General features: G+C 38.4%; 4 protein-coding genes across 12 annotated transcripts in view; 3 read left to right on the top strand and 1 right to left on the bottom strand.

Annotated features, from left to right (window-relative positions):
• LOC107037211 overlaps positions 1-2,764 on the top strand; it is a 3,711-nt gene extending 947 nt beyond the window's left edge. Inside the window, exons 3-6 of the mRNA XM_015255629.1 lie at positions 981-1,084; positions 1,866-1,985; positions 2,064-2,213; positions 2,293-2,764. Coding sequence (XP_015111115.1) covers positions 981-1,084; positions 1,866-1,985; positions 2,064-2,213; positions 2,293-2,555 — 637 coding nt within the window. The 3' untranslated portion in view covers positions 2,556-2,764. The remainder of the gene's footprint in view (positions 1-980; positions 1,085-1,865; positions 1,986-2,063; positions 2,214-2,292) is intronic.
• Positions 2,765-4,050: 1,286 nt separating this feature from the next.
• Positions 4,051-11,236, bottom strand: LOC107037210. 9 transcript variants are annotated; one of them, XM_015255623.2, is made up of 4 exons: positions 10,865-11,236; positions 8,171-8,473; positions 4,706-5,707; positions 4,051-4,627 (listed from the first exon to the last, which is right to left on the bottom strand). In XM_015255623.2, exon 3 carries the CDS (start codon positions 5,616-5,618, stop codon positions 4,707-4,709), a length of 912 nt encoding a protein of 303 aa, XP_015111109.1. In that variant the 5' UTR covers positions 5,619-5,707; positions 8,171-8,473; positions 10,865-11,236; the 3' UTR covers positions 4,051-4,627; position 4,706. The 9 variants fall into 9 exon arrangements, with proteins under 9 accessions (XP_015111109.1, XP_015111107.1, XP_015111111.1 ...); XM_015255621.1 differs by lacking the exon at positions 10,865-11,236 and adding an exon at positions 10,065-10,531; XM_015255625.1 differs by lacking the exon at positions 10,865-11,236 and adding an exon at positions 9,025-9,161.
• Positions 11,041-15,939, top strand: LOC107037209. The gene is made up of 4 exons (XM_015255618.2): positions 11,041-11,136; positions 12,056-13,003; positions 14,301-14,603; positions 14,684-15,939. The coding sequence occupies exons 2-4, from the start codon at positions 12,476-12,478 to the stop codon at positions 15,077-15,079; spliced, it is 1,227 nt and encodes a 408-aa protein (XP_015111104.1). The 5' UTR covers positions 11,041-11,136; positions 12,056-12,475; the 3' UTR covers positions 15,080-15,939.
• A 2,906-nt stretch (positions 15,940-18,845) lies between these two features.
• Positions 18,846-20,950, top strand: LOC107037190 (odorant receptor 13a). Its single transcript, XM_029126051.1, has 8 exons — positions 18,846-19,189; positions 19,377-19,573; positions 19,856-20,072; positions 20,152-20,267; positions 20,330-20,429; positions 20,508-20,618; positions 20,688-20,834; positions 20,900-20,950. The coding sequence occupies exons 1-8, from the start codon at positions 18,896-18,898 to the stop codon at positions 20,948-20,950; spliced, it is 1,233 nt and encodes a 410-aa protein (XP_028981884.1). The 5' UTR covers positions 18,846-18,895.
• The last annotated feature ends 1,768 nt before the right edge of the window (positions 20,951-22,718 follow it).

The following is a 22,718-nucleotide window of genomic DNA, read 5'->3' as shown; positions in this document are numbered from 1 at the left end:
TATATATATATATATATATATATATATGTATAAATATGCACAGCGTACATGTACGCCTCCATATACACTACATGTGGCTATCCTACTCGCCTCTTCTCTGAGAGGCCACTGCGTCAAATCGGAGGCGATTAGGTACCTCTGGGTTTAACCCAACTTTTTGAAATGGGTAATTCCACAATTCTGGAGTTCAGGACGCTACGCACACCACACACATTTCGCAATGTTAAAACCCAGAGGTATTTAACCCGGAAGGAGTANATATATATATATATATATATATATATATATATATATATATATATATATATATATATATATATATGTATAAATATGCACAGCGTACATGTACGCCTCCATATACACTACATGTGGCTATCCTACTCGCCTCTTCTCTGAGAGGCCACTGCGTCAAATCGGAGGCGATTAGGTACCTCTGGGTTTAACCCAACTTTTTGAAATGGGTAATTCCACAATTCTGGAGTTCAGGACGCTACGCACACCACACACATTTCGCAATGTTAAAACCCAGAGGTATTTAACCCGGAAGGAGTATGTTTTTCGAGCGGGGGACCGAAAATTTTTCAAAAATCGGAGGCGACTACGTCTGTTTGATGTAGCGGAGGCCAGTTGTAATTGCGTGCAAAATCTATATCTATATCTATATATATATATATGAAAAAAAAATTTACCACTGAAAAATTTGAAATTATGTCACTGAAGAATTTGAAAATGCCGCGTTTTTTTGTGAATAACTTTGTGTCACATATTGACCAATCAGAATTAAGGATTAGCAGTCAGGCAGTTTCGAGATATTTCGATATAAAACAACTTCACGTTCCTTTCATCTTTAGTAAAATAGGAAAACTCATTTTTGATCGAAGATCAATTTTCATGAAAGATGTTGGCTTATTCCGACCCACCGCTTAGGCACTACATAATTTCCAAACAACTATTTGATTACTACTGACATTACGTTTCAGTGCTGAATTTACTTGTGCTATTGTTGATTGCTTTACTCGTCATCTTCCTGACTGTTATAATCCTAGAAAGGCAACCCAGTGCTGTCCGGGGGCCCCAGTTTGCCGTAAGTGACATACATTTTGAATTGAAAACTCGTTTCAGAAATCCTTATTCTGACGTAAGATTCTGCCGGTAAAGTGAGAACACACTTCGTTTTTTAAAGATTAAAATATGAAATACATTTTAAGTGAAGTGTTAAGGTACTTCCTCAGCCAGGTTATATGGAAACCGTCGACAATGCGCTATACATGGAAAATTTCGAGGGAAAACCTTCTAAATAGAGAAATGTGATGCAAGGATGCCGAACACAACCGACCTCTTCGTTTCCTTGCAAACAAAATATTAAAAATATTAAATATACAGCGTCTTATGAGAGTCACTTTACAATTACCCCGTACGAGCACTATCTTGTCACCAACATATGGGACGTATCGAAGGGGGCACAAAAAATAGCTAATACTCTATACCGATTGGGTTCTGACAATCATAATTCATTAGAAATTAGTTTGAGAAATCATATGTTTATGGCACCAGAAATGAAAAACTGGCGGGCCCTCTCCAGATTTTAGTGTGTCAATGAGTTTTGATCCGCTCCCCTTTACCAAGTGGTAACTTCTGTGATTTGAAAAATGAATTGGCAGGAACTGTAGAATCTCGATTATTCAACCTTCGAATTTCACATATACGCAAGCTTACTTAATTTGTGAGGAAAATTCATCATTTTTTATCAGTTTCATTTTTTTCCTTTACGATATGGCCGGTGACCGCACACCAACTCTATCCGTGTGTCCCTTAAAAATAAAATTGATGTTTATGCTGCTTTAACGACACAAGGCATTTTTCAGCTAAAAAACCAGAGGATTGGCCAACATGTGAAGTCGATGGAAAAATATACAAAGCCGCTGAATACTTCTCACCAGCCGGAGAACCGAAAAAAGATTGCTATTGTGATGCTGGATACAAAGGTCAAATACAGTTTCAGCCCTAACTATAATCAAAATGATCACCAACATATTCATCCTGAAATATCATTTTTTTCACAGGTGAAAACGTTGAACCATTCTGCAGAGTCAGAATCAATTCCGAATGTGGAATTGAACTCCGTCACTCGGACGAACTTCATAATAACTATCCACCTGTTTACTACAGCGCACAATCACCCCAGACAGACTGCCCGGTAGCATACAGATATCGTAAGTGCAGCCTCATGTTATCATCTAGCTAATCTATTTGAGGATTTCTGATGAAATTATTCATTTTCGATTGCAACAGAGAATAGTCAAGACAAAGTTATCAAGCCCGAAGGAACCACAGCTTCATCAGGAGGCAGCGAGGATGACTCAGGCTCCGAAGATATGATGTGTAAGTTTGGAACTCTCAAGATACGTCTAGGAGAGGAACTCAACCAAAAAACAAATTATGACTCAGTTTGTGTCAAGTGTGTCTGCGAAGTTCCTCCAGTTCTCACATGTCAACGATTACCTGATGATATATGTGATGTTACTGATCATCCAGATTTTACAAATGTACACTAAATCTGTGAAGATGATTCATGAGCTGTGGAAAATAATTTGCAATTACGTTGATATTCGTCATCATGTTGGAATTATTCCACCAAACGATTTTCGGCAATGTCATTTAAAATTTAGGAGACTATGCCATAAATTTTGGACAACTATTTTTGTATCACTAGCTGGAATGAAAGATTTAAAAGAAAATAAACAGTTGCTCAATATGTTATCTATACTTATGTAATTCACTTCGAGTTCACAATTCTGTGGACTGAGGCAGTACCATGGATGTGGGGCAAGGTCGCGATCTTCTTCAAGTACATGACCTCTTCTAAGAATTTTCCAACTTAGGTATAAAGATGTTTTCTGAACTCATGTTATCAAAACTAGTATGAATAGGGATGCAAGATCGCCAATAATGCAACACACGAAACATTGAAACATTTGTTGTGAGTAAACATGAGATTATAATGGATTATATAATGCGTTATCGACCGTTTGTTGAAAATAGAATCTAATCTCTGAGTCAAAGTACAAATCGCTTGGCTAATATGCATATGAATTTAGCGATGCATGAAAAATCGTAGGACATTTACGTTAAAATAGTATAAATATAATTTGAATTTTGAAGATTAATATCTGGGATAAATTCTAAAGGAAAGTTGATATGAATAGAAACGATCTGGTTGAGTTTGTGCACCTTCGGCGGTCCAGTATTATTGATAATAATTAATCTAGAAATGCAAAAATAACAGTGTCTCCCTCTACAGTCACACCCTATAGGTTGCGTATGGTTTAGCAGGGATTCCCTCACGATACGACCAGTTAAGGGTTAACTTTCATCCTTAAGAGGAGAAGGTAGCCCCGCAGTTTACCGACGAATTTTCGAAGGGTCATTTGGCAGTCAAATAATTGACTGAGACCTTTGAGATTGTACATTTGTCATTGGAGGGATTATCTATGTTCTGAATAATTTTCATATTCATATGAGGAGTAAAAAATTACAGATTTATCTACCACCGGAAACTGTAATGAAAAGAGTCAAATCTCTTGTCTATCATTGGACGAATTTGAAAATGCAGATATCAGCACCAAGGATTTATATTGTACAATCCAATGAAAGTTCAAGAGTTAAGATTCTTCGAATAACTTGGGCGTACGGACCATTTGAATATTGAATGATAAATAATTAGGAAGATAAAGTGAAGACTCTGCAAATATAAATTTCTAAGGATCCGCTAGATGGGTCTAGCGCTCATTCCCACTCCTCCTATTTTCCGTAAGCGCACGGCGTCCCCACTGCGGCGCCCAACATGGCTTGCTAGTTGCTAGAAGTCTTTACTGACTGGCATCATTACATCGATGCTAATGCCATCTATCGGTTGGTATGTATCCCTCTAGCGGAGGGTAGCTCTACTACGATTTTTGCGGTCGTACCGTTACCTCTTAAGGCGAGACTTAAGATTACCATAATAATAACCCTCCTTCCCCCTCGCCCAAACACAAGAAAATATTCGAATTTCTTCATAACAATTTTTTATCAAGATATAATAGACTTTCTTGAGTAAAACCATGTTTTCCCATCAGAATCCATGTTAAATTTTAAAAAAATTTTAAATGACTATTGCATTATTTAGAAAGTGATACTCTTCAGTAATTCGAAATATTTACCCATTAAAGATGTAAAAACTTGACGCCAGGATTTTTCTCAGAACTTACCCCAGATTTTTTCAACCTCGTCGTAAATACCTCAAAGTGTTTATCAGATTTTGCAGCACACTCAAACCGAGTCACAGCGACGTGAAACAATGACGTAAAAAAATTTGTGCAGTAATCTACTTATTTTACCTTGAGCATAAAAGGAAATACATATTTTTATTCATATATCGTTCCTACTACCGTTACAGTTTTATAGGCGTCTAATTTCGTCCCCTGTTATGCCTCTCTTACTCTTCTCCACTCACCCCATTCGGGCTAGGACTACTACCAGGGAAACCATGCAGGGCGGACACCCATCCAAGTACTAACCAGACTAAACGCTGTTTAGCTTAGACGACCACCAGAGCCGCACGCTACCCGTGTGATCACTACTGTTGCTATAAAAAAAAACACTTTATAAACCACACTGAATCGAAATATTTCTGAGACGGCCTACTTATCCTTGCTCTCATCACCTCATTTTCGCTGATCCTCCTGATCATAATCGTTCGTGGATGCATGGACTTCATGCATCTTCAGAGCCACTGAGGGAGCCTCCCCCGCATAACGAAGTTTGACATTATCAACCTTCAAGCCATCTCTCTCTAACTTGTTACCCAACCACGCTTTCAGTGCTGCATTCCGGACCATTTTACGTTCTTCTTGGGGCTTGTACACCGCACGTAGCCATTCTGACATCATCGAGTGTTCCTTCAAACTATTGTCCTTACTGAATGCATCACGACGATTCCTCTTGGACCGGCGGATAGTTGGGATTGAGGACATGTTTTGAGTTTTCTCATCGACGGGAATGATCCGAGCACACAGGGACAATACTTTCGGTTTCTTATCAAGTGCTTCACGCCTCTTCTCGCTCCTTCTTTTCGCTCGATTCAGAAGATCGATCTGCTGTTGAGGGATTGATGAAGTTGCAGCGTGCTCCTGGGAAATGATTCTGGAGAATAGATTTTTGGGCGGTGGCTCAGGAGCTGGAGTTGTGGATTCTGTCAAAGGAATTATCCACTCAACCCTATCAGCAGGTTTCTTATCTCTCAAATGTTCAAGAGCAGATCCGCCCATTAACGAAGGTTCAGGACTCGTCGGAGGGACGAAGAAGACATTCGGTGAATTCTTAACATCGTGAATCAGTCTTCTCTCTAGTTTTGATTCCAAAACACTTACTTTTGATGAAATTTCGTTGAGTTGCTTTTGTAAGCCTAGAATGGTCTTGTTAAAGGTATTTTGAAGACAATGGTCGGTATTTTCACTAGAAGATGGAACTCTTCCGACAGATGGAGTCTTAGAAACGTTAGTATGAACTTCTTCAGGAGTTATGAGGAGCATATGGCCCCCTGGATATTCCGTTATTTGAATGTTCACCGGCGTCATTTCTTCAGTAATATTTCTTTCAGGATCCGCAATGTCTAAGGGAATTCCTTGGGCAGAACCCTGAATTTGAGAGAACGTCCACCATAATACTGAAACAAAAAATGAATTTTTGGGTTATTCAATCATCGTAAGTACACCAAAAGAATATTAAATTGTCAACACGAAGAAGATAATATCAGAAAAATTACTGTATAGTATACTATTCGAAAAAATGGACATTTAATGGACTATTTGGTAGTCATTTTCAGGAGAGCGATATAAAACTTGAAGGGGGAAAAATCTTGAAAATTCAATGACATTTCAAATTTTTCAGGAACAGACCAACGGCAATTGATTAAATTATTCTTCATTTTGAATCAATTAAAAATTGCAAGTTTTTACGGAAATTTTCAAGATTTTTATTAACTTCTATGGAATAATATAATAGAATTAGATTTTTCAATTTTCTTTGATTCCATTAAATACTTTATTTTCAATGAGGAAATACGTCAAAATCTTGAAAAGTGGCCGGAGTTTCTTTTTTCCCGTTAAAAAATCCCTGAATTTTTTCCCCGTCAATCCTTCCTCCGCGAATTCTTCACTTTGAAATTAATTCTCCTTATAAATTTTTTCCATGTGGGACTTTGCTTGAAGGTTTTTTTTTCAGAAAATGCAAATTGAATTTCTTTTTTTTTCTTAAAAGGGAAAAAATGAGAAAAAATAATGACCAAAATCGTCTTTTTTTTCATTCGAGATTAGGGGAATGAACTCATTCCACAGTGCAAGCAGAGTACTATTTCTGATAATTCATTCTACAATTTGATTTTTTTTTATCTTCAAAAATTTTCCTGTGGTGCTCGAGATTGTTAAATGACATCGTCAAAAATTGCTTCCTGTGGTTTCTTGTATCTCTCTAGACTCACCTGACACGGTCGCTAGCTTCATCATCGACCAACTGACCGAGGAAGATACACCCTGCATTGATGAGCAACGGGGAACAATGGATATTTGAAAACATGTTTAATTCAACATCCGATGTGTCCGGAAAAAATATATACAGTAATCATCTTCTCGGACGCTCAAGCGCTGTCCCGCACCCTCGGCCGCCTTATCGCTTCCTTTTGTCCTCCGTACGTAAACACAGAGGTCCAAATAATTTCATTCAAAAATAAAACTATTCATTCCTTCTCATTTTTCTGAGAACTTGGGTCGGCATTGGTTGATGAGTGGGAGGGGGGGGGGGGGTAGAAAGTTGCTCATTTCTTGGAAATGGTACCTCTACAGCCCTTTCGATGAGCAACTAGCGAGAGTCTACTGTATTCATTCCCTCTCATTTTTCTGAGAACTTGGGTCGGCATTGCTTGAGAAATGGGGCCGGTGGAAAGTTGTTCATTTCTCGGAAATGGTACCCCTATAGCCCTTTCGATGAGCAACTAGCGAGAGTCTACTGTACCATTTTACAAAGCACTTAGCGATGACTTCACATGACACAAGAAATTCTAAATCTTTGACGTAAATTTTTGGTTGAAATTCACAGAATTTTCTTCAAAATCATGAGTGACATTGAGATATCTCACGAAGGGTCAGAAAATCCAGCAGAACCGGTGCCTGATATTGCCACAGTAGCGGAGGCAGGTCAACCTGACGCGCCGGAGGTCAGCCCGATAGTGATACCTGAGGTTCACAGGACCACTTTCATACCGAATGATGATAGTTCTCATCGACATGTCAAGTTCCTGCAGAATTTCGACAGATATTCATGGACTGCACGAGGAAGTTGAAAATAAACCTCAGGGGATGATAAACGTCAAGTAATTTATCTTCACATTTTCTCAGATGATAATAGTGGAGAGAAAAAGGGAAAGTTTGCAACCAAGTTCACGCAGACGTTCTTCAAGTTCATGAAAAATTTGTCGGATAAGCGTTTCGCGGAGATTATCAACATGGAAGTGAACCATGAAGATAAATCTGTTGTTTTCTATCGGCCGTCATGCAATGAGTTTCTTCAGGAGGATTTTACGCCGAAGGCCCTTCAATTCCACTAGAGAAGAAAATTGTTAATTTTTCGAGATTCAATCATGGAAATCGAGGTACATCACACATGACAAAAATACATGAAAAATTCGCTAGAAACTGGATTTTCATTTTAATGGTATACTTAAATTGTTTGGATTTCTTTCCTGCAAATATTTCTCGACACAAGTTGAAAAAAATCAGAGCCTGGTTGCTCGCTTCGCATACGCTTCTAATTATGGTTAATTAAATTATTTGCACATAATTATTGTTGATTAAATTGATTAATTAAATTAAATTAATTTAATTTATTTTAATTATATTATAATGATCCTTTTTAAAAAGTGAAAATAATTATTGATAATGGTTGATAAAACTTAATTTGAATATGATACTAATAGTTAATTAAATTATCCGAAAAACTTATTAAAATTAATGTCAGGTGGACCGGATCTGAAACTGATCATTTTCTCTTCAATTGATCCCGTTCAAATGAAAATCAGGTGCATCAGATCCGAATCAGATCAAATTGGGTTTAGACATCCTGACCTCAGACTGACCTGAGAACTCGATCTGAGTCCGCCTGCAGATTTTCAAATCCGATCTACTGGCTCAAAACTTGGTCAGGTTCTCATAAAAAATCACCTCATCAGTCGAACCTGACAAAAACTGGATGAAGTTCTGATCCGTACTTCAGGTGGACTTGGAGAAATTTCCACTCGAGGACATCAGGGCGAGCGTGCTCATCATGTACTGAGAGAGCTCACCTCCTGGCGTGCGGGCGAGTCTGTAGGCGAACTTGCGGTTACGATTACTCTCCAGCAAATACTTTTTATTTATGTGTTGAGAAATGTCCTGTTAAACTGTTAAAAATGAGCAAAAATTAGGAAAAAGTTATGAAGCGACTAACAGTAGTAAAAATCTTCCATATAACTGTTAAAAAAATATCAAATATTACTCATTTGATAGAGGTCCATAGCCTCAAAAAAATAACTTGTATATTTACGTATTTTGCTGACGTTCTTGAGTTAGAAGAGATAACGATATAATAATCAGGTGAGAAGAATCAAAGGAAGAAGAACTGAAATTTCGTTGTTATTTTTTTAAATAATAAAGTTTTAGGAATAATTTTTTTAGAGAAAATCGCGGATCTGAGAAAAGCTAGTCAGTATGACAATTAATTCAACCCACGCATAGTAACAGATCTATGTCAATATTCGAACTCACTTCAAAACATGCAATCATGCAAATTGACAGGCAATCATCGATTTGAATAGTTAACAATCATTATCACAGAATCCACGATGCCGCCTAATTAATTCCTGCTCAAGGCGCAATTCCTGATTGCGCCTCAAACACGAATTGAGTCAGCAAATATTCAGTGCAGAAAAAACAATCTATCTTACGAGCAGACCTTCGACTTGACAAAGATCTCTGTTACGCATTTAGCATGTTCCGTGGCAGCACTAATGGAACCCGACGAGAAAATCTGCAAATCACGTACAGTGGACTCTGGTTAGAGTCGACTGTTTTGCGGGATAGGGGAAGCGAATTCGGAGAATTCGACTCTATTTCCCTGCCCCCACTACGCGCTCACGCCGAGCCCGACTTCCGAGAAAACTGGGAACGATAAAATGAAAAATACTATTTCTTTTCTCTCTCAATTCAACACTTTATTTTAATGATAAACTTTAGTTCACAGTTTCAACTATAATAGCAATATTCATATAGATTCAGACGATTTTTTTATTATCAATATTTTTAATTTCATTGACTATATTTGATCACAGAAGCTTTGTACCTAACATTCCATAGAACAGATATTTCTTCTGGAGTTAACGAACCATGTGAATCAAAAATGTTACAGTCGTTTTCTTTACCTCCCTTCATTATTTTATTTAATCCAATTTCGAATTAATTTTATGCCAACAAAACGAGATCCTCCCCCCATAACAGCCAGAAGTGGACTAAATTTTTTGATCGACAATTCAAATGCAGAATATTTTATTTTTCGTCTTTACTGGAATCGGAAGACAATAGCAATTTGAAGAAAATATTGGAGTGTTTACTCTCCGGCGTGCGTGGGGACAGAGTGGGGGAAGCGCTCCAGCGGCGAGACAAAAAAATTGAGGGGAAGTTCGACACTAACCAATATGCCTCTAACCAGAGTCCACTGTACTTTGCAATCAATCACTCATTGGGGTGATGCCGCAATGGATATAGCCGGAAATGTATGCCATGCGTGAAGCAATCGTTCAATGATTCTTCGATTATTTGTGATAATTGCAAGCGTTGCGGACGTCTAGCGTTGCATTAAGTTCAAGGTTGACCACATAAATAGCATCGGAAAAAATTCAGTTTTTTACCCACGTACTTTACGTAAATTACCCTGAAGGATTCTCGACTTTTTTGACAATTACCAAATATTCAAGGAAAACATTTTTTTTTGCTCACAATAGTGAATTTTCAATTTGAGAGACAAGAGGACACGTCTAGCGATCTTTCCACTCGATCCCCTCTTGCTATATTTGGAGTTCTACACGGCGTCAAGCGAAGGAGAAGAATTGAGTTAAAGGATCAAACGTCGTCCATTCACATGGTAACCATTTCTACGGACATAGTAGGCATTCCTATATCACATAGTGTAATAAAACAAGCGTATAGTAAAGGGCGAAATATTCACGGGCAAATCAAATGCTTATCCATGCAAAAACGTTCATTGTAAAATTAGTAATATATTTTATCATTCCGATCTAAACATTACACATACTTGATATCCTTCAAATTTTCCTCATTTCATGATTTGTTCCGTATAGACAATGTATAGCGACTATAATACCTCTTCTTATAGAAACTAACTCATGGAACCGACCATCTATTATTAGCTCGATCAACCTCACAGTCATCCATACATAAATTATTTATAAAATGGAATAACAATCACGCGTTCATTGATTCTCCGAAAGTACATTGAATAACAGAGTGATCGACAATTAAAAGGTACCAATGTTAAAAATGTTGATAATTCCGATGATTCCTAGGATGGCGACGGAGCGGAAAGTGCAGGAATTTTTTAGGCGATTTGTTGTAGAAAAAAAACACAGTATATTAGACACTGAGCCGAGTCAGTTCAATAATATTAAACTATAACACACTGTACACTTGATATTTGTTTAGTTGATTTACGCGATAGATAATGAGAAGTTGATAGTCGATTAGATGATTTGAATCGATATTATAACTTGCTTACTCACGACTCTGTACAATTTTTCAACTATTAATTGTGACGAACGTCTTGTTTCGTTGTCTTCGTGGATTAGCTTCTATTCCGGGTTCAAAGTCGATGATGCGATCGATGTACAGCGGTAATAAAAATAATCAGATACTCATCTTTGTCATGAGATACGACATTCAGAATACTTGTGGACTGGATGTCGTCTCTCTTTTATATCCGTCGGTGAGCTCTGCCGACAATCGTCAATTTGTAGTCCATGCCAACAGGATGCAAACAGTCTCTTCACTTCCGGTGAGTACCTTTCGTTAGACACCAACAATTCGAGTTCGTCAAACTCCGTCCCCGGTGTGCTCGGTGTCGTCGTCCCAAGAAGAAGAAGGCTCAAGAAGATGCCTCTTGATATCAGCGAGACTCCTCTTCCCTCTCCCAAATTTTGAATTCACCTCAGGTATCGTAACGTGATGCCCTCATATTAAATTACGCCGTGAGAGAGATTAACGCGGTCTATTTAAATCAGGAAAACCTGCGTACTCTACAATAGTAAGTATTACTATGGAACATAGTAGGCATGTGACATAGTAAATATTACCATGCGACATGGTAAGCATTACCATGGGACATAGTAAGAACCATTATGTAGGGTGCGTTGGAAGCAGACACTTTTACTCTATTGTCACAGCATTCTCTCCTATAGCCATGGTAATTTTTACTATTGAATTCTCTCCGTGCATGTGTTCGGTTTAACCTCGCTGAGCGGACAGTTGCCAGATTTCAGGAACGCGCGAATTCGTGAAACGCAGGGCAAAACGGATCCCTAGGGCAAAACGGACCACTGACAGAAAATTGATAATTTTTGTTTTTGCTTCCGAATGGAGCAAATTCAAAGTCATTTGTGGTTTCAGGTGATTAGCAAATCTGATCAAATTGCGGTTCAACAACACTTGTCATCGATAAAACCCCTGTGACGGTTACGATCCAAGAAACTCACTTTTAATTCAACACATTCAGTGATCCTGATTTGAAGGAAAGAAAAAAAACAAAAATTACCAATTTTCAGTCAGTGGTCCGTTTTGCCCTCCCCTCCCCTATGCACCTCTTATGGACGCAATGTGTTAAATTTCATTTTTTCAAGCATCGTTTTCTCGAAATAAATGTTCGAAAGCTGAGATTGATATTGCGCCTAAAAAATCTTCGTGGTCTATTCTATAAGCTATGAAGAGGATTTCAAGGGTTCCACCACACCCCATGCACTCCATCCAAATCGAGATTTCAACAGCTTAAACCGTTACTGGGGCATTAGAAGATGGACGAATGGTATGTCAATAATGCTTCATCATGATGAGAGTAAACCCTAATGAATGAAACCATTATTACTCACAAGAATGCGAAGTTATTATATAATAACCGCACGTGATTTATTCGCTTCGGTACTGCAACCTTGGGTCAAGCGATGGGTGGGGATCATGTAAATGCGATACAAATACTAAGAATCCTCTTGGAATCAAGGCAAATCTCAAGTGCTCTCGTCTCAACGATAATCAACGGCTTTTCGGCCTGTCGAATCGAGTAAAAGTGGAGTTAAGGCTAGTGTTTGTGAAGGATAACATACCAATTGCCATTCCAGCACGCCATGGCCCTAGACAATCTCAGCCCCAATGACATCTTCTTCCAAAATATTCTACATAAGGGAATGCGCGATAAAACCATTCAGGATGTTGTTCTACTCGAGAAAAAAGCAGCCTTGAATAAAGGGGAGAATTATCTGAGTTATCTGACAAGATTCACCCTCAAATATGTCTGCAATGTGCCCAAAGGACTTGCCTTCGAAAGGGTCGATAGAAAAGCACATCTCATTATGAAGGAGGCGCCAGGTGCCAATGACCTTGCTGGAGAATACATCCGTCGAAATAAGGTATTTGACAATGAGCGACACATGTTGGAAGATGTTTTGCCACAGATCGAGGAGCTTGTTGGAAAGAAATTGGGCCCCAAGGTATATTACTCCTTGAATAAGCCCAATGTTATTATTATGGAGGACCTGATGCCTCTTGGATTCCGCAATAGAAATCGTAAAGTGGGATTCAATGAAGCTGAAGTCTTCATGACATTGGAAAATCTCGCAGATTTTCATGCAGGGTCGATTTTATTGGAGGAACAGGTAAGAAGGAAAAAGTTGTTTTCTGGGAAGATTGATCAATATTATTTCACCTTCTAATACTATTGATCAGTATTGGTTAGAGATGTGGAATGACTGTCATTTTCCCTTTCGGCCAGGCCAGACTTGAATGACCAAAAATCATGTATATAGTTGCAAATTGACCATCATTTTTATTTCGATCATTTTTGGGTCATCTTTTGAGGGTTCGCTCGTACAACTTTTTAATAGAATTGAATTATTAATTATTTATTAATTATTAATTATTGTCAATGGCCCAATTCTCAATAACAGACATCACTGAACTGGTACGCAAAAATTGAGGGTCATCTATACACGGTATGCCAAAACTGCGCATTTTATTCTTAATGGTGAAAACAGGGTGAAATTTGGAGTCGAAAGTTCCTCTTGAACTTTGATGTACAATTCCCCCCCCCCTCTGTCAAGTTATTCAACTTTGAAGTTGACCAATCACAGCATCGCTTCGCCCACTAGGCCAGTGGTTTTCAACTCAACCGTTTCCAAATGAGAAAAATTATCATTTTTAAATTTTTCGTTTTCAATCGTCATACCTTGAGTAATGGAGAAAAAATTTCAAAATGATGATTTTTCTCATTGGGACAGGTGACGGTGCCGAAGTGGTTAAATCGCTCGCCCGGACGGCAGGACCCATGAGGTGCGGATTCGAATCCGGCTTGGGACAATTGGAATTTTTAATCTTTCGGAAACCGTCGAACGGAAGTCTAGACACTGAGAATCATCGGAGAAGTGTTAGGAAAACATTCTCCGATGAAGCTCGGTTGATGGACGCCCGTGTCGACCAAGGTTTTCCATGGTTTCCCTTGGTCACCAGGAGAGTCTATACGTGGGGTACAGCTTTTGGGGTACAATGCAACACGGTTGGAGAGGAAGTCGGCCCATGAAACCGCAAATATGTAAAAACTCGAATAGGGTATATATGGCAAGGAAAATAAATACTGATTTTTCTCATTTGAAAATGATTGAGTTGACAACCACTGGCGCACTGGGTGGAGCAACGCTGTAATTGGTCAATTTCAAAGTTGAATAACTTGACGAGAGGGCGTCGTACAGTAAAGTTTAAGAGGAGTCTTCGACTCCAAATTTCGCCCTTTTTCCACCTTCAAAAATAAAGTGACGTCCAAAATTTATTTGGTCATTTCATGCTTACAGCCAATCGTCATTTTTTTTCTGACCATATGATCAGATTCGCGGCCCAGTAATTACCGGTCATGACGGTATTCACATCTCTAGTATTGGTGCATTATTTCTCTCAAAACAGAATCCTGGATCGCTGTCTCGAATTTCGAATGCCTTTGTCAGTCGTAATCTACCCGAAGGGTTCTTCCGATTTATTTCAACAAGTTTGGCGTCCATTGGAGCCGGAATTCGTGATTGGCAGAATGGAAAATTCGTTTCGATATCTGATAAGCTTCAGAAAGTGTCGGAGGAAATAACCCAGAAGCTTTTTGTTGTTTTTGAATACGATGAGGATGAATTGTTGGTTCTAAATCACGGCGATATGTGGATGAACAACATCATGTTCAAGGATAATGAAAATGGAGGAGTTCAAGAGTGTCGATTCGTAAGTGATTTCAAAATGATTGGATTATAAATGTTTGACGAACCAATTGTAATCGTTTTCTGCATGATTTCTATTCTCAGGTGGATTATCAAATGAGTATCTGGACTTCGCCTGCCGGTGACCTCGCCTACTTCCTCAGCCTTGTCCCTGAGATAAGTTTGAAATTCACCCATGACGACATATTTTTACAAAAGTTCCTGGATCGGTTGTCAAGCACAATGAAAAAACTGGGTTGTGTTGCAACTCCTCCTACTTTGGAGCAATTGAAAAAATCTATGCACAAACGTCGCCACTTGGCACTCATGGCAGCCCTCACCTTCTATCCGAAAATGATAGCAGAGGACGACGAAATTGAGCCGATGGATGAGGTAATGAAAAATGGGGTGGCGAAGGTGAATCTTCTGAAGAATCCAAAGGTCAGGGAGATTTTCGTAAAGATCCTTCCCATATTAGATGAAAGGGGGTATCTAGACTAAATTATTCGAAAGGCATTGCCCAACTTAGCTGAAATTTTAGAATTAGCAGGAAAAGTTGACGAGTCAATTGTGTAGTTTTTCATGAAACACAATAATTTTATATATTCATTTTTCATGGAACTTTTCATTAAAATTACGGAGTATTATGTGTGAAGTCAGCCGGTCTTATATTTTGAGCCCATCAATTACTATTTAGTCTGACGAGGCGCGTGATTCTCCTTACGCCTGTTAATAAATTGAATGAGGACTGGTTGAGTGACATATCTTTGTATAAATTGATTGTATTGGAGAATCGACTGATGTGATGGGTCCGCGCAAGTGCCATAGTGTGTAGACGAGAAAAAATTGATTGAATCATAAAATCTTCACCCCGAAAAATGATTGATTTCAATCAAATAAAAATTTATTTAAATAGTACCAAATAAAGTTTTTTTTAGAATTTCATCAAAATTTTTATTCGAAGTTTTCTTTATATAAAATACAGGTTTTTTTACTATTAAGAAATTTTTTTTATTTGATACTAATAATTTATTATCGCTTTGACGTGGTAATAAACTCGAAAAATATGAACGTGTAATAATTATTAGGGACTGTACATATATCACGTAAGACATTTAGGGGGGGAGGGGAAGAAATTTCTGTTCTATGATTTCACTATCGGAGGGATGATGGTAAAAGGTCGTATATACTGGAGTGAAAAGTGTAATCAAAAATTGGATCAGAATGATTCTAGAGAGCTCAAATCGTCCAGATTTCGTGTTTCCTGCATTAAGTTTATGTGACCTTTTTCCACATAGCCCACGAATATTGTTGAAACATACTTTCTAATAAATTCGTTCACAAAAGACAGGAAAATGTGATTTTCGTAAAATATGACAACTATTTATTTGAAATAAGTAAATTGTTCATTCGATTTAAAATATGAATTTTCCGTATTAATAAAAATATTATGGTTCCTGATTCTCCTCCGAGTATTCATTTATTGCAATAAAAATGGATTCGAGAATGATTATTAAAATAATAGTCGGCCTTGCGTTTCAAGGTGAATGACTCAAATAAAATTGAATCATGAAAGTGCCGACGTTTTGACCCAAATGCAGGTTTTCTCCTCAGGGCTAGTTTATTTTCATCATAACCCTTTAAAGGTGAAAGCAGGGTTGGGAAGTAAATTACCTCCGGTAAATTACCTAGTTTTTTACATGTAAAAAATTAGGTAAATACCTGATAAGGTAATAAGGTAATAAGGTAATCAGGTAATAAGGTTATCAGGTAATTAGGTAAATTACCTGATAAGTTTTTTACATTTTTTACAACACACGTCGCCATTTGCCGGTATTTGAGAAAACTCCTCGTTTTTCTCGAGACGTGTTGGCTGATGAAAAAAAAAGTTTGAAATATAAATCATAAGTGTTAGACTGTCTAGCAATTATTAACTATGTTAGACGTCATAATGGTTAGACTTCACGTGATCGACGGGGTAAGGGTCGAATGTCACAAGAGTGAAATTTTACAACGGTCAAACATTTCAAGAGTCACAAGGAAATGATTGAATTTTACAAGGGTTGAATTTCACGATGGTCATTTTTCACGGAGGTTAAATGTTACAATGGTCAAATTTTACGGTAGTCAAACGTCACGAGGGTCACAAGAGGATGGTCGAATTTCACGAGAGTCAAACGTAAGGAGGGTCACAAGCGATGGCCAAATTCGCGATCGCAACGTAGATGTGGGAGCCATCAAGTGGTCTCTCCACTAACTACTCTTGGCGGGCGACCAATGAGATCACTGGATTCTCTTTGATCTTATTTGTTGAGCTCCATCATTGGTTCCTTCCGAGGGATCTCATTGGTTGCCCCTCCAAGAGTAGTTAGTTTAGAGACCACTTGGTGGCTCCCACATCTACGTCGCGATCGCGAATTTCACGAGAGTTAAAAGTCACGTGGATCACAAGGGGATTCTCAAATTTTACGAGGGTCAAACGTCACAAGGGTCATAAGGGGATGGTCAAATTTCACGAGAGTCAAACGTCACGAGGCTCACAAAGGACGATCTAATTTTACGAGGGTCAAACATCATGAGACTCACAAGGGAATTTTAACTTTCACGAAGGTCACAAAGGAATCGTTAAATTTTCAAGAAGGTCAAACGTCACGAATCACAAGGGAATATTTGAATTTCATGAGGGTTGAATGTCACAATGGTTATGTTCCAACGTTATACAACGGAATGAGCAAATCGCAAGAGGGTCAAACATTGCGAGTCACAATGGTCACAAAGGAATACGATACTCTCGTGAAGTTTGATCGTCCCCTTTGTGACCCTCGTGACATTTGAAATTTGACTATCTCTTTGTTAATTGTAAGGTTATATGTAATAATGAGTTTTTCACATTTTTTACATTTATTACGCCCTGTAGGTAAATTACCGGTTTTTTACGTCGTCACGTAAAAAACTGCCGCCAGTCCGAGATGCCCAACCCTGGGTGAAAGTCAGACGCAGTACTTTTTCCACCAAAGTAGGGTGAACCACTCGCGCGAGCTTACTGTCGCCACTATCTGGCAGTCAGAGGGAATCGATCGCTCCATTATTTTCCTCCTATTCCCCGGTAGGAATGCCCTCCCTTATCCGTATCTTGTTATTCATTCATGATTCATATGCAATAATGATGAGTATTCATTTTTATTTCACAATCTCTACATGAATTACGGATATTCTCTTGCAAAAATTGCTGCATATAACATTATTCTCATAAATGGATGATGACGACTCATCAGCACATCACTGAATTGTTTATAAACTAGACAGCAAGTCGCTTCAATGGAACAGCCGTCATTTAACACGACTTCATTGTGGAGTCGAAACTTCAGTGAGAAGATTGGATATGGCTCACGCTCCGCTCGCAATTGAAACTTATAACATTCAACACGCAGTATCTGGTGTTCAGTGATAGAAAGCATTTCAACACAGTAACATATCGTGCATTTAAACAACAAAGGTTGTATATCATCATACACTTTTTTATAGTGTTAGCCACACACCTGAAACGACGTGTCTAGTCACCTTTTTTTTATCGTTATTTTACATCGCTTCGACCCGGTTAGAGTATACTGCGATGATGATCAAGACTTTAAATGGTTAGATCGCACCATTCTACCCGGCCGGAATTTGAACTCGGAACCTTTCGCATCTGAGGCAACGAACTTACCGCGCCAAGCCACCGGGCGTCTAGTCATCTTAGTTTCAATTTCCATTCGTCCTTCGCAAACGATTTCATTCCCAATTAGTACCTTCACCTCGCTTGCTCCAAATTCACAGTGACTATGAATATTGAATATGTCCCACCCAAGGGCAAGAAGTAATTAGTATTTTCCGTCCAAGGGAGCGATTTTTCATTATAGCGCGAGAAGTGTTCGCTTTCTTCCCGCTCAACGGCGAGCAAAGAACAACATCCTCGCGCTGGTGTGTGGAAAAATACTTCATTATTAACGTGATCTATTTTTTTCAGTATTCTTATCGAACAATGCGAATCAGCCATTATGCGCAGTGTATGATTCCTTCTCGATTTTCACTCATCGATTAATGGTATACAAGTTGGATCTTATACATTATATAGTTGGTTCCAGCATGTGAAACTATGGTTTAATTGAGAAACATTGATCTGAAGGTGATAATAATGCAGGAGAATTGTCCGTCATTGAGTGCATGAGTTGCGCTCCTTCGCATCATCGTATTAAATATTCATTGCTCATTACATCAATCGGATGAATTAGCGCACCATATACTTTAGAGTTTCTCATCGCGACAAACACCACGGAAATGTCAAAGTGTACAGATAATTCGGAAGTATTACAATCGGGTTTTGAATATTACCTTGGTGGTGATCTAATTATTCTACAACTGACAGGGTTGTATTCAATACGTCACGTTTTCACACTGGACCAACCCAAATGGCCTTATTGGGAAGTCATCCCGTTCATTTTCGGAGGAGGAGGATTATGTTTCGCCTTAATCAGTGATATACGTAATGCTTTGGGATTTGTACAAACGGATTCCATGTTAACTATTGAAATTGCCGCAGCTTGCTTCTCTGGTTTTTTGAGTATATTCAAAGTACGATCAAGGATTTTTAATCGACTTATCCATACCCACACGGAATCAAGTATATCATAACGACAATTCATATATCGTCACAATGGTGGAATATTAAAAATTTTGTGGCCCACATATATTGTTCCGTGTAGCCATCTACACAAGTTTGACAAAAATAACATGGCGGAATACTTGAAATTTTCCATAGGGCTTTCGAATATGGATATATCGCCGAGAGTTGTATGACTTAATACGATTATGTTACCTTCGTTGGAAAATTCAAGTATCCCGCAATACTATAACAGAGTGTATGATGAAGGATGCTCAAGCAGCACGCCATTTCAGAATTATATACAGCGTAATAGTTGGGCTACTTCTCACAGCGTATGTCCTATTGCCGATCAGGTAACTTTAAGATTATACCCTCTCATCCTCCAGCCATAAACATTCAGCAATTCGCGATCACAACGTAGATGTGGGAGCCATCAAGTGGTCTCTAAACTAACTACTCTTGGGTGGCAACCAATGAGATCCCTCGGAGGGAATCAATGATGGAGCTCAACAAATGAGAACAAAGAGAATCCAGTGATCTCATTGGTTGCCCGCCAAGAGTAGTTAGTGGAGAGATCACTTGATGGCTCCCACATCTACGTTGCGATCGCGAATAACGATGTAATTTTCTTTCAGGGGATATTTGCAGTTTTATTGCTCTGGATCAAATTATTCCTTTGAATTTTCGGAGACTGTCTATCCCGCAAATTATCCTTTCACATTGACTTCTGTGAGGCCATTCTTTTTCTGCATCGCCCTAGAGACAGTCGGAATATTTTTCTTAGGTCTCTACTGGCTGGCAGCAGATGCCGTTTTTGCTCAGATCACAACGCACTTAGCCATCCAATTCCAAGTGACGTGTTCCCGATTTTATGAAGTCTCATTATATTAGGGTGGCTTCAGCCACTCAAAATTTGCATAGTTATTTTCAGATACTCGGAAATGACGTCCGCCATATCTGTCCCATTACACAGATGCGGTCATACGGTCCAACAAAGATTATCCAGCGATTAAAAAGAAATATTGATGAACATTTGGAATTGTTTGGGTTAGCATATTCATTATCAGAAAATGATTTTTCATCGCTTTCACTAAATGTATTTATTGTAGATACGTCCACTTCTTGGAGAAGATATACAATCCAATACTACTTGCCACTGTACTTATTAATGGAATAGATCTATGCACCTGTCTTTATAGTCTGCAATATGTATCTTAAACTTTGTGGTTGAGTTACAACGCATTGTGTTAATTACAACTGTTGTATCACATTACTGTTTGGTTGCAGCGACTTGCAGAGAGTAATTGGGGGGATGTCGGTAAAAATGCTGTGCACGCGAGTGCCATCGTTCTACAAACTTTGATGTTTTGCGCATGTTCTCAACGTCTGAATGATGAGGCAATGAAAAAAATTACAGCTTTTTGAGTATCATATCAATAAGAATTACCATCCGTAATGTTTCAATAGATCGCTGGAGTACGTCAGGCAGCTTACGAGTGTTCGTGGACAGAATTTAATACATCCATAAAAACTATGATCCTATTAATAATGATTCAAACTCAACATGAATATATCTACTCAGCGTACGGTTTTATTCATTTGGACATGCCTCAAGTTACTACGGTTTGTATTTGAGTACATTCTTCCGACGGAGGTATCCAATTATCCGAACTTTTCAGATTTTTTCCGTTGCTATGCGATATTTTACACTATTGCGGACTGTCACTTAAGTTGTTTGTTGTTGAAAATGACATGGAAGCCGTATTAGAACGAGATTCTTATAAAGATGTATATAATTTTTGATAGGTTCTTCACGACGTTATTCCAAAACAGAATTATATGTAATGTTATTTTCAATATATGAATTTCAGTCTAAAATACTGCGAAGTTATTAGCTCATTGCATAATAAATAACAGTTTATTGAATAAATTGGTCCATTGCCACTGCTTTTGATAGATCTACACATTAAATGCTTATTATCCCGGTGGCTTGGCGCAATGGGTACACTGAGAAAAAAAATTACTTCTGCCAAGTAAATGTATATAAATAGGGGAGGGTGGGGCAAAACGGCCCCCCTTCAATTGTCAATAACTTGTGAATGACATTGTGAAAATTCCCAGTTTCAACTTCATTTTGAAGATAATTTTTCATTCTTCAAAACGAGCTCTAACTCTTCCCAATCGGATTATTCAATCGGAAAATATTGACGATTGAAGGGGGACCGTTTTGCCCCATCCTCCCCTATTCGGATTTGAAATGTGTGGATTTTCTGGTAGTTAGTAAATTTACTCGGCAAAAGTAATTTTTTTTCTCAGTGTAAGTTCGTTGCCTCACATGCAAAAGGTTCCAAGTTCAAATCCCGGCCGGGTAGAATGGTGCGATCTAACCATTTAAAGTCTTGATCATCATCGCAGTATACCCTAACCGGGTTGAAGCTAGAGATGCAAAATGACCGCCATTTTTTCGGTCGCGTCATATGACCAAAAAATGACGGTCATGTGATGCACAAATTTTCCAACTACAAATGATTGTCACAAATCATTTGTAACCAAATTGTTGTCAAACCATCTATATAGTTGCATAATGACGGTCATAACTAATTTCCAATTTGTGACAGTCATGAATAAAACAAAATAGTTTCATCTATATGGATTGAAAAAAAACGTGATTTCCATTTCAAAATTCGGAATAGGCCAATACAAAAGGAATTCAACTGAAAATTGACCGAGAAAAAAATAAAGTTTCATCTATATAGATGAACATTTTTTCTTGACAGGTTGTGACAGTCACAGAAGGGGGAGGGGGAATTGTGACAGCCGTCATGTGACCGTCAATGACGGTCACATGACCGTCATATGATGGGTCATGTGACGCATTTCCATCTCTAGTTGAAGCGATGTAAAATAACGATAAAAAATGGTTATTACACTAGGGTAAACTGCCCAGTAGATGGAAGCCTAAGAAAACCGCCCGGTAGATGGACGTTTGTTTTTTAGCAATTGAAAAAAAAATTGATCGAAAAAGAATCGTCACTCAGGGGTTAAGAATCACAACAGTTAGTGAAAATTCAAAGCAACAATTCACATTTCAGTATTTTTTTGCGTAATTTCCTATCCAAAAGTAGCTCGTCCATCTATAGAGCAGTGTCCATCTACTGGGTAGCTTACCCTACCTCCGACATAGTATAATAAGGAGAATACTCTAGACTATAGCCGTCTTCAGCACTTTCCGTGCCATCCATGGAGAACAGAGGTACCTCTATCCCCTCCGTGCATGAGGTATAGACTGACACAACTTACAAGTTCAGCGATAGTGCCCAGACAGAGAAAATCGATTGCTCCGCTCTTTTCTTCCTATTCTCAGGTGGGAATCCCCTCTTTCATTCTTTCTTCATTGAAATTTCATGAGCCATATGCATCAATGTAACGTATTCACTATTATTTCATGATACTTACCCGAATGATGAATATTCGCTTGCAAAAATTGTTGCATATAAT

This window comes from Diachasma alloeum, unplaced genomic scaffold (assembly GCF_001412515.2).
Source record: "Diachasma alloeum isolate Michigan unplaced genomic scaffold, Dall2.0 Dall_scaffold_00214, whole genome shotgun sequence".
Lineage (NCBI taxonomy): Eukaryota > Metazoa > Arthropoda > Insecta > Hymenoptera > Braconidae > Diachasma > Diachasma alloeum.
The sequence above is the reverse complement of the archived record's forward strand: the minus strand, read 5'-3'. Positions and strand labels throughout refer to the sequence as shown.